Source organism: Colletes latitarsis, chromosome 11, assembly GCF_051014445.1.
Source record: "Colletes latitarsis isolate SP2378_abdomen chromosome 11, iyColLati1, whole genome shotgun sequence".
Lineage (NCBI taxonomy): Eukaryota > Metazoa > Arthropoda > Insecta > Hymenoptera > Colletidae > Colletes > Colletes latitarsis.
This window is the reverse complement of record NC_135144.1, coordinates 20,822,780-20,835,425: the sequence shown is the minus strand read 5'-3', so window position 1 is coordinate 20,835,425 and position 12,646 is coordinate 20,822,780. Positions and strand designations below refer to the sequence as shown.

The following is a 12,646-nucleotide window of genomic DNA, read 5'->3' as shown; positions in this document are numbered from 1 at the left end:
CCTAAAATGATGTATCCGTGACATACTAAAAAAGCATTATAGTCATTTGGTATCGATGCAATATAAAAAAACATTAGTTTGGTTATTGATTTATTGTATTTAAATATATTTACAAAGATTTTTATTACGCTGTATAACAAAACTTAAATGTGAACTAAAATAATGCCATATGTACTTCTATTAACGTACATCAAAATGTTTGTCATGTGATTAAAATTTGCGTATTCTTTGTACTTTGTTAATGGAATCAAAGTTAGGGTAGGAGTACTGTAATTCTGTATTTTGTAAATTTATTACATGTACGTAATATTTAAAGGGCTATTTTGAAAGTGTCCGTTATTCCGACTTGTGACATCATGATTTATTATTCATTATATTTATATTACACAAAGATGTATACGTAACTATATTATTGTATCGATTTTAAATACATTCCGCGAATTTTTTTTATCGTTTCATAGTAGTAAGTAGAGTAAAACCGATATTTGTCCTACTACTTATTGATACTAAACCAGGTCACAAAAATTGCGTACATACATTTATAATCGACTTTGAGAAGGAATAAGGAAATAAAAAAAAAAAAAGAGAGAGAATTGAACAGAAAAGGAAGGGAAGATACACTGTTTTTGTTGATTTTAATTCGCGATCATTACTACCGTACCTCTCTCACCACATATCACGATGCGACAATTTTATTTTACAGATCTATATTTTATACAAATTACTTAGGCATGATGATATTCAAGTTTCATTGCGCTTAATTATTTCGGTGCTTTAAATTATCTTTTCCGCAATTTACAAGCCAAATGCGTTCAGCATTTATACAAGACAGGTCGTGAAACGTTTTCTACGTCACTTTCAATATTCGTTAAATATTAATAACCTATGCGTACAGAGAGGATTCTGAAATCTTCAACATTTTTTGTATATAATATCTTGATTTTATTTCTCCACGAATGGACTAAGTATGTATACAGTACTAAAACGGCTTAATATAAAATTAAACTGTACATGGAGATGTGAGAAGTGCTCTATGTACGCAAAGTTAGAATGTAACATAAGAATATATTGGAATTATTCATCACACTATTCTGTCCAGAAATTTTTTGTATCACAAATATTAATATTACAATTACTCGCCTAAGATAGAATTTTGTTTCCCTTTCATACATAATTGTATATTATAAGCGTTTTGTTTACAATTCAATTTTTCTTATTATATCTAAGTAGTATTTTTTACTGTACTTGTTACTTGTTTTTACAAAGACTGCCCTTCACACAAGAATAGTGAGCCATGTCTCGAGGAGTTTAAGAGAAACTCAAATAAGTTTACTTTTATGTAAACCGTTTGTCATCATACATTAAAACAGATATACTATACTTCCCTAAATAAAATGCTTTTTTATGTTCTTCAAATTTTCTTTACAAGACATTTGTTAATATATATGCTATATATGTACAAATAATTATTTTCCCTTTGACAATTTAATTTTTGTATCTATATAATTAGTATTTAAAAATCATTATTTTTACTTTACTGTACTCCGTGTTCTAGGAAGAGTGATAATTATATTTATCATATTTATTGATGTGTATTATGTATATTTCTTTGTTGTCTACTCAAATTAATGTTATGTACACTTTATTCTATATATTTTTATACAATTTTCCTGATATTTACTACTTCTCCCTGATACATTAAGAGAATCAATACTTATCATTGTTCTTACATTTGTTATTACAAAAACTTGTCTCTTTTACATTCTTACAAAATGTGATGAAAATGATAGTGACAGTAATGACGGCGCAGATGACTACAATAATATTAATATGAAAAAATTATATAAATCAGTAGCAATTACCATAAATTTTATAAGTAGCGATTAATTTAATCACTAAATCGTACAAGTACTATTAAATCTTAATTACTGGTTTCACACTCATAAATTATAGTAGACAGTGAAGTTATAATCGTTACACGCCAGAAAAGCAGAAGCTAATATTTATGGAACAAATGTACGTTCTCTTCTTGGAGTTTATATTAATAACAATAATTACAAGTGTTACAAGTGTCCTCTTTAAGTAAACATGTGAGCCCGTTCTCTTTAGGTATGCAAATGATTTCAATACGTAATTATAAAAGACGAGGTGAAGAAATAAACAAAAATATTATATGAGCGAAATTCTATTTATTTACACCTATATCAGATTTATATGTCACAAATAATCTTCAAAAAATTATAATAGAAATAAGTATCATTACACTAAATGTATTTTCGCGCAATAAAGAACACAACTACACATGCTTACTAAAATAGCATGATTTTTATAAACGGAAGAATGTCTTGTAGTATCATTGGAATTGTATAATAATATAATAGTCATTTTCTCACATAAGAACTTTGTTATTTACAGATGATTTCTTACATTCACAGGAGAACACTTGTCTATATGTTTCTTATTCACACTTCTTATGAAAAATGTTGATAGTGTTCAAACTCCAGCAATTTAATTGATTAATAATCCATCCCATTTTATATACATGCATATGATTCTTAACGGGAACTCTATGCTTTTTCATACTTTTGTCATATTCTGATTTTTTCTTCAAATTTTGGTACAATATGCCCTATATTTTATTCCGGCGTACATGATGTTTTAGGGAAAAATTTGTAACCTTTCAATGTTTCTTAAATATGAGTAAAAAAGCAAATACTTTTTTGATTAACATTGTTCCTCAGTAACGACTCGTCTATACTACAGATTTTAAATTAAAAAATCTTGCTTTTATATTAGGTCGAAAAGGCCACTGTTCAAGGCCACAGGCCAAGAAAATTAATTAAATTTAATTAACAAGAAGAACTTCCATTTCTTCATTTTCGTTAATTTCCATTTTCGTTTGTAATTCTTAAAGACAATAACAGCATTCGCGTTTGAACATCTTGTACATTGGAAGGTATTTCTGTCGAGCATATTGATATTTTGTGTATGCAAATTACCATATATCTGTTCTGACATTTATACTTTCACACTTCAAACACACTTATGCACCAAATGATGCAAAGCGTAATTTCAAAACGTCTCAAAACTGTTAAATGCTGAAAAATATAAATTAATCATCAGACTTAATTAGGTCTTCGACATCCATCATCAAAAATATTAATGACGCATAATAATGATCAATTTTATATTTTATCAACTTAAGCATACCTTGTTAATTAATGCTACTTTCATTTATTAACAAATTTAAATGTCGTGTCTTATAAGATAGTATTCGACATTCGATATTTCAAAGTTACAGCCGTACTTCGTGACACAGTAAATATAATTTATTTCATGCTATTCTTATAGACTCACCGAAGTTTCACGTAACTCGATGCAGATTGCACTTCGGTATATACTGATTAGTATCTAAGTGCCAACCTTTTGTTAATGCACAAGGATAATGTGAAACAGCTTTGCAACCTCGTTTAACACAGCCAATATTTGCTCCTGTTAAACCACAAGAGTCACATATCGACTTCGCTGCATCCCATACTGCTTCTTGTAAACCTGTTACTCTGCCACCTGTATTAAAAATCACTTCTTTTAGAATCATTTAATGTTATGCATTTTAACCCCTTGACTGTTCCACCAATTGTAAGTTATGAAAAAAGTTTAGACATTTCTGATTCTCAAAGTGTTAATGACAACAGCAACAGGTAGCAAAAATCGTAATAGCAATTTTGTAACTGTTGTTGCCGTTATCGATGTTGATAATAGTAACATTGAGCATCAAGATGACGAATTCTCAAAACTTAAAATATCTTGAATACTACTGTATAAAAATTCAGTCACTTGTATTTACATCGACACTAAATGCAAAATTTTATCTCGCGTCCACCGTCGTCAAGAAGTTAACTTTAACAAAATTTTTTTATAACAATTATCAATATAGATAGTATTCTCGTTTATTATACCTGCCATATATACTCCAGCTGCCCAAACAGCACATTGTTCATGAAGCCACACTTCCCAACGTTGTTCTTCCCCTGGGAGTACAGTCATTCCCGTAAAAATGGCATTACTATTACTTTCAACGGAATTTCGTTTCTTTTTACCCATTTTTGCAGTGAACTGATCAGCTAGTCCAGCATACCGCAAACTTCTTTTATTCTTACCACCTTTTTTTTGTTCTATAGTAATTTCTTGTTCATCAGCTGAAAGAATTCCATCTTCTAAACGTTCTTTACCAATTAAATAAGGTCCAAATAAATCACTTAAAACACCTGCTGGAACCTGTAATTTGAAAACAACACTGTTTATAAATGCTATTCATAGTTAATACGAATGATTCATTTAAAAAAATATACATAATACAAAATCTGAAAATGATTATAACATACAGTGTAAGTTCCTGGTGCTATGTGAGGTCCAGCCAAATTAGGATGTGGTCGAGAAGGATCCCCAGGTATAACAGAATGAGGACCTTGTTTACAAAATACGCAAACCCATGTAGAATCTGTTGTATGTGCATCATAACGCGACGATAATGTTGAACTAAAGAGACCCGCTCTACTGACTTTACCTACATAAAATAATTAATTCAAATAATCAATAATTTTTAATTATTAAATATCTTTCTAAGTAATTTGAAAAATATTATTTTATATCATACATTTACATACAGGGTGTTCGGCCACCCCTGGGAAAAATTTTAATGGAGGATTCTAGAGGTCAAAATAAGACGAAAATCAAGGATACTAATTTGTTGATGGAGGCTTCGTTAAAAGGTTATTAACATTTAAAGTTCCGCCTGTACTGAATTTTTTTCTCGAAAATGCGCAGGATTTCGGGGGTATGTGTAATGACCAAAAATGATTGTAATTGACCCCCGCAACTGAAAATAATTTTTCCAGAACGATTTGAAATTTTTGAATTTAATTGTTGATAACTTTTTAACGAAGCCTCCATTAACAAATTGGTATTCTTGATTTTCGTCTTATTTTGGCCTCTAGAATCCTCTATTAAAATTTTTCCCAGGGGTGGCCGAACACTCTGTATATGTATGCAAGTTAAAGATTAAAACTACTTACCCCTATAGTCTAAATCGTTTTGATGACTGAGTCTCTTGCTTCTCCCTGCACTACCATTTCCAACATTCTTTCGCTTTTCTTTACTTTTTTCCTCTTCCTCCTCCCTTGGCGCATTAACTACTTGAATGCTTAATGGACTGTCTCTTGGACCTTCAACATGAACTACCGGTCCACGAGATCTAATAGAACTTGCATTTGAACCGGAATCATATGCCATTTCTCTTAATCCATCTATTTTTGTATTTTTTTTTGTTTTTTTTGAAACGTTTTGTTTTTTTGAACTTTTAGACATTTTCCTTTTTTTTACTTCCTTCTGAGGTATATCGTTGCCTATAGTTCCGAAAATATTTTCGGAAGATCTTGATATTTTTCGTTTACCTCCTTGAACTTTGGCTTTCTTCCCCTTTTTCCCAGACAATTTTGCATCTACCGTAGATGAAACGTCAGTAGGGTTTATATTTTGTGAAACTTTTGTATGCAGAATATTATTTCCTAAATTTTCAGGTTTTGTCGTGCTTCCAGCTTGAAGCTCAGGTTCTGTAAGTTCTGTTTTTGATTCTTCCTTTTTGACATCTATCTCTGTCTCAACAATGCCAGCAAACATCTTTTCAAGTTCTGATTCGACTTCATTAAATGGATTTGTATTATTTACACCTTTTGGACTTGTTACTTTTGAAAATTCTGTAGCGTCATCGCTAGATTTTCTCCGGACCCTTTGATTCGAAGGAGTTGAACTAGGAGGCGTACTTTCACTACTTCTCCGCCTTCTAATTGGTTGATTTTCTTCGCTTCTTTCTTCTATGCTTTCTTCTACTTTGTCAGGTATTCTCTGTTCCACCGAATCACTATTTTCTTCTAATTTTACAACTGAAGTTGCACTTGTTGCCTCCTCTGGTATTGGTTCACTCATTCTAGGTTCTGTTGGTTCCGTAGGCTCTAATTCCATATCTTCCACTTCCGTTTTGGAATCTTTACTAAGCCGCACAGGCTTCTCTAATTTTCGTTTTCTGCGTTGTTTAGTAGTATCATTAGAATCGTCATTACTGAACGCTGGTGATACTACCTCGTCTTCTCTATTTGGGGATTTCGATTTTTGTCTATCCGGGGACATACTTTTAACGCTCGATGTATCTTTTTCTTCTACAGGCATTACAATAACAGACCCAATATTTTCAGCACTGCCAAGTTTTTTATTGCCACCTTCTAATTTTTCTAAAAGAGAGTCAACACCCTTTTTACCTCTTTTTGGTAAATTTTTAGGGGACCTTACATTTGTTTCTTCAATCTTTCGATCTCGTTCTGAAGATGACTCTCTTTTTGGACTATCTGTTACATCTTTGTCCACTTTAGAGGTAAGATTTACAATAACAGGTAGAACATTTCTTGGCATTTGCGCAATAACACTTAATGTATCTTTATTTTTCATAACCTCAGGTTCTTTCTTGTCCGGAACTATCCTTTCGATTGTTACACTAGGTGGTAAATTTATAACTTTCTGCGTAAAATTATCTACACTGATTTCCTTAATCTTATCGTGAAGATTTGCCACACCTTTTAAATTGCTTTCAAAGTTTTTGACCGTTATTTTAGGTGTTGTAACTTCTTTTGTCGAGAGAGAAACTGGTTCACTGACAGAATTAGGTGTTGGAACTGATGAACTAATTCCACTATCCGATGAAGTTTCCCCGTTCAAAGGTATCGGAGGGGAAATTATATTTCCATTTCTACTACTTTTATCTACGTTTCTTGCAGTCAAACTTATTGGAATATCTTGAGGTATTTGTGAGTAATTTTCAGGAATAATTTCAGACGTAGAAGATAAGTCTAACGTATTTTGCGAACCTGGTGAGTTTCTATACTGACTTTGATTCTGCCTATTATCTACCAGCATTTGTAAACTAAACAAAGGATTTCCTGGTGTGCTGGCTGGAGTAACAGTTTTTGATGGAACAGTTGGAGTATGCCACGTTGGAGGTGCTTGAGTATGCGCAAGTTGAGGCGTAAGTTGTGATGTTATATGAGATGCCCTAGCTATAGATGGATGCGTATAAAATCCAGCTGAACTTAGGGCAGCACCCGACAGTGCTGTTGGATGAATATTCAAGCCTGAAACTGTTACAACGGAAATTACTATTTATAAAATATGAGAATATATATGATATCTGTTACTTTAAAAATATTTATAAATGAAAATTAGCAGTGATATTACCTTGACCTTGTGTCATTGTGAGATGATTCCAGACTGCCTGTGGTGGAGGTGTGCCAACCGGAGGTCGGCTATGACCTGGATACTGTCCTGACATTTCGAAATCCTCCCAATTACTTAATATTGGTTTGCAATCAGTTGCAAAATAGATGTTCTTTGACTTATTTGTATATTCCTCTGTAGAAGATTCGCTTTTAAAATTAATATCTTTAACACTCGGTGATAAATGTGTAAAAGAAAAGTCTGTATCTTGTTTCTCGCATAAAAGCAAAGTTTTACAATTCAAGTATTTATCATAAGTTTTAAATAATGTATTATCAATTTCTAAATTATGAGATGAACTTTCCAAATCTGAAAATTTTAATAAACCATAATCTATTTTCTTGTACTTTGTATAATAGCAGGTTTCTATGTTACAGGAATGATTTAATTGATTCAAGATGGCACTGTCCTTCAAAGATGCTTTTGTGCCTGAGAAATTGCACAGTTTTTTCTTATCTCTACTTTGTGTATTATGACAATCTTTACTGTCTTCTAAGTTTCTTGATAAATTAAGTAGTTCTTCTTCAGAAGCACAAAGAAGGTTATAAGTATTTTTACACTGTTTCAAAATGTTTGATAAAGCCTTGTGCTGTGCAATATTCCATGTACTATTTAGGTGTTCTGACAAATAAAGATTTTTATCACTATAATCAATTTCTGTTTTTGTCTCAGACAAATTTTCACTGTTGTCTTTGCAAAACTGATAGATAGTTGTTGCCCTCTTAGTATTTGGTAAATTAATTGTTTTTACTTTGCTATTGTCACTCTGACAGGTACTATAACTTTCCTTGTGATTCTTAAACTCGTGTTTTGAAAATTCTGATAAGCAATTATTATCCGTTGCTCTCTGTATATCAGAATTTGCTATTTTTCTGTTGTTTGTTGATTGTAAGAAGTTTGTAAATTGATTAACATATGTTGAGTTTGTGTCTGACACACCTATGATATTTTCCTCCTTCTGACATAAACCATGTATATCTGGCATACCACCATGTGCTACCAACTCTTGTATATAATCCCACTGCATGAAATTATTTGATAGCGCCCATTTTGGCGCAATTCCAAGTATGAATGGCCCTGTAATTGAAAATTTTAATAGGAAATTATGATTATAATTATAGGTACCTTATTTTATAATCAATGATTTGAAATATATTCAATATTTAATACCATTTGTTTTGAATAAAAGTGACTACTTGAAATATGAAACAAGTAAATAAACTTATATTTATGTTATTAACAAAATATAATTTTCTTCTTTATGACTTAGGAGCTTAAGAGAATTCTAAAAGTTATGTTTACCATTGCTGGGAACAGTCCATGTGTTTTGACAAGTCACACCATAATGCAGATCTGGAATATCTATGGTTTGTTCACTAATATTTTGTATATTTTGACAAAATTGATGATTAATTGATAATTTATGTATGTCAGGGTTTTTAATTTTTCTTCCTTGTAATATGCTATTGTACGTGTTTCCAATTCCTGAAATTATTATAGAAACAATATGTAAAAAAATTTGAACAATTTGTTTGAAATAACACAATTGAGCACATGTTTCATTAATATAATATAATTAATGTAAAAATAAAATATAATATGAAAACGATCAATTGATATCGCTAATAAACAAACATAAACATGCACATACTATTATTACCAACAATAAATATTAAAACTTATAAAGCTATAACACTTTATAAGCACTAACACGAATACAAAAAAATCATTTTTACAGAAAACAAGATTGTCTATAATGCTACATTATTTGATTCTAAATCAACGAAAACTAAATCATATTTTTCCTCCATTAAAATATTGATAGATAATTATTATGTTTCACAAAGCAGAAATCCTATTCAGTTAAGATTTATAATATACATTGTTTACATTTTCATTATTGCAAACTATCATACAACTAAGCATCACATTGTCAATAATTTTAAAGTAATTGTATTTTATAGAGCATTAATATTATATTATAATATCAACTTGAAAAATTCATAAAAACTATTTGTGAAAGGAATAATGCTATTACTTTATCAACAATAGTATAATATTAGTACATAATTGTAAGTACCCTTTCACATTGATTAAAGTCCAATAATGTATATAGAGCACCTAAAATACGAAACATTGAGGATCTGTTAAAGAATATAAATATAATAAACAAAATTCACAAGTTTTGTCAGGGTGTCAACGTTGATACGTTTAGCAATTACTGACGTTGTTAACAAGACTACATTTCCGCTTATTTTGAAAATTTGTCACCATAGATTTAAAGCGTCAATTCTTAAAGGATCTGTCAGAATAGCAGCGAAAAAAAATTCTAACGGTTTCCACAGAAGCACTATGTAAGAAATAACACTGTAGGTGTTTCATAGTCGATGTTACCCACGAGGGGAGCGATGAGCATGCGAGTGTAATACTGTGTGTCTCGATTTCCTCATCCAACAGCGTCGTAGCAGAACAGAGTTCGCGTGCTTTTTCGTAAATTCCGATGGCATGCAGTTTGCGTACAAGTACCGCACGGGAGCACGCATATACACGAAGAAAGACACGTTAACCAACCCGCGCATGTACACCCGTAGAAAATACACACGGGTACGCGTATGCATACATACATCAATGACGTGTGTCGCGCGTGCACACGCCTATGCACGCTCAACGTGCAAACCGTGGAAAGAAGAAGACATCTAACCCTGTAAAACTGCACATACACACAAACGAAACAACGAAGCAGGGATGTAGTTCCCGCACCTGGACACTATCATCGATAACGCGCGAGCCGCGTGTGCCGACACGCGGAACAACGTGCACCTATTCAAAAATTGCAAGTTACTCGCGGCAATCTCTATCTGACGCCTCAAATATCTCACTCTCTACACACTCGGGTAATTTCAGTTTTCACTCCGGGCAACAGGATCTAGGATCGACAGATTGTATGTTGCGTGATGTAAACGCGTTGCATTGTACCGGCACGTATGCACGCACGTATGTCCCATGCACAATTCAGACACCGCACACAACACCAACACCCCGACAAGACACACGACACGGACATGGGTGCCTCTTTCTTTCACGTAAATCGATGGGCACACTCGATTTCACTGGGTTTTCCCGGTGGGCCCTTAATTGCGAAACATGCCACTGACGGTCACTATGGTTTAAACATAGTCGCGGGCTTATCACGGGATACGCACCTTCCGCACAAAGCCCTTGCCAGGGGCTGGCGAATTTACGATTTTTAGCCAAAAAATCGTCAGGGCATCAACCAAAGCAGAATTTCAACAATGGTGGCCGCTAGCGAGCGAACCGCATGCAATGCTGACACCTTACGGTGGCGGCGCGAATTACGTTTCTATCTTGCTCGCTTCAATATTAGTCTTTCTCGCTCATCTGTTCGCATTCGTACATTCTCCCTCGTACAGCCACGATCCTTTTTGATTAACAAACTACTACTTGGTATTTCTCTATATAGCAATTCAAATATTTAACCATTCCATTTTACTATATAAACTTACTATTATACTTATAAAAATCTGTACAAACATGTAGTATTATAATTTGTGCACACGAAGTTGATCATACATTTATACATAAGGATTGCATATACAGTCTGTTTGATAAGAGCGTGGACGTGATATTTTCGAAACTTGATACCTAATGAGAGGGAAATTGTGTTAGTTTAAACACTTGTAGTTTCCTTCGATACGCATTCACTCGAGTCCTTCAGTTTCAGTTGTGTACATGCGATATACAGCCGTTTTCGAATATGAGTGCCGTATATGCTAAATGATTTGAAGCAGTCTTGGTGTTGTCATTCAAAACGATCAAAAATGAGTGTTAGAAGTGCAACAAAATATATGCGGAAGTCTCACGAATTTGTTAATAACTGGGTACAACGATATAAAAACAGTAAGAATGTCGATAACCTCCCTGATCGAGGATCAAAGAGGGCAACTACAGAAAAGCAGGACAAAGCGATCGTCCATCTCTTTCCCAAGAATCTGTCGCCTTCTTCGTGAAAGGGGCAAATTCTTCTAACAAGAAAAGGCGTAAATATTAGTATTTTGACTATCCAACATCGCTTACAAGCAAATAATGTTGCATAGTGAAGCACAATTGTCAAACTGTTGCTGCCAACAAAGCACGTCGAAAAAGAGACCAGCGTGGGCACACGAGAATCTTGACGTGTCGTGTTATAAGTCTTTCCGAAAATGTTTTAATGTCTTCTGTAATAAAATATAAACTTCGAAGAGAACGCTGTTTGACACTCAAATCATTAAGTAGAAAAATTCATAAGATATGGAGATCTTTATCATCATATGCAGAAAAGTTGGTAGAAAGCATGCTTAAAGTTGTTAAGAGATAGTCGCTAATGGGGGAGATTAGACCTATTATTTAACAAAAGCGTATTAGATTTTTAAATATACTTGCGATTTGTACACAATTTTTTTATGAAGAAAATTATTTTTTTCTGATTTATCGCGTCCACGCTCTTATCAAACAGACTGTACTTATTCGGAATATCTACCTACGTTTGTTAAATCATGAATCACAACAATCATATTATTGATCTGGTATTAAATATATTTTATTTCATATACTATTTCAATGTTTGTAAAATTAGTACAATGAAAAGTATTTTAAAAAGTATAATTATAAAATTTTGTTTAAAATAAAAATTTCAAACATTCTGTATGCGTGCGTGTGTGTTTTAGAATTACGTTTACTATATATTTTCTTATTAACATATTAAAAACTAATTCAAAACTTATCGCAACTCCTAACATCGTCCACATTTGCGATTTTTAGCTACAGGATTTTTTTCCATTACAATTCTGCCCATATACTCGAGGCAATTATTTTAGTAATTTAACTTTTTATTGTTATTTAAGAAAACGAAATAATTTATTTCGAAGTTACTATAAAATATATGAAATTTTTAAGAACACAAGTTATGTGTTTGGTTATTAAACGTTTTTTAGAAAATCGCGATACACACACAAATATATGTATATATGTATATTTTTATTTTCTATGTGCGTGTATTATTGCTTCTACATTGATGCTCATTCTCGAATCTTCGATAAAAACATAAATCTTTACAACGAATGTCATTATTAAATTTTAATTATGCATTAGATCACCACTATTCAATAGATGCGCACGATTTTTATTCAAATTTAATGTTGTATTAAATTTACATAATCGATTGGTAGGAGTCATGAAATTTACACGACATCAAAATATTTTTGTTTATCTGTAATTCAACAATTATTTGAAATCAATATTTACACATTTTATATTATAATTCAAT

The 12,646-nt window shown here is 32.2% G+C and overlaps 1 protein-coding gene across 8 annotated transcripts; it reads right to left on the bottom strand.

The window, feature by feature from the left end:
• Positions 1-674: 674 nt before the first annotated feature.
• LOC143347546 (uncharacterized) lies at positions 675-11,909 on the bottom strand. Of its 8 annotated transcripts, none has more exons than XM_076776778.1 (9): positions 9,722-10,664; positions 8,626-8,808; positions 7,810-8,400; positions 7,285-7,458; positions 5,076-7,187; positions 4,386-4,567; positions 3,960-4,278; positions 3,358-3,567; positions 675-3,098 (listed from the first exon to the last, which is right to left on the bottom strand). In XM_076776778.1, the coding sequence occupies exons 1-8, from the start codon at positions 9,939-9,941 to the stop codon at positions 3,365-3,367; spliced, it is 3,984 nt and encodes a 1,327-aa protein (XP_076632893.1). In that variant the 5' UTR covers positions 9,942-10,664; the 3' UTR covers positions 675-3,098; positions 3,358-3,364. The 8 variants fall into 8 exon arrangements, with proteins under 8 accessions (XP_076632893.1, XP_076632898.1, XP_076632891.1 ...); XM_076776783.1 differs by having other exon boundaries at positions 8,263-8,400; positions 9,722-10,659; XM_076776776.1 differs by lacking the exon at positions 9,722-10,664 and adding an exon at positions 11,861-11,909 and having other exon boundaries at positions 7,285-8,400.
• Positions 11,910-12,646: the final 737 nt, after the last annotated feature.

Coding starts and splice junctions, on each gene's coding strand:
- LOC143347546 (XM_076776774.1), bottom strand. CDS start 9,941: ATGCATACGCGTACCCGTGTGTATTTTCTACGGGTGTACATGCGCGGG. Junction 7,188..7,284: donor CACAATGACACAAGGTCAAG/GTAATATCACTG, acceptor CCGTTGTAACAG/TTTCAGGCTTGAATATTCAT. Junction 4,279..4,385: donor TAGCACCAGGAACTTACACT/GTATGTTATAAT, acceptor TTCAAATTACAG/GTTCCAGCAGGTGTTTTAAG.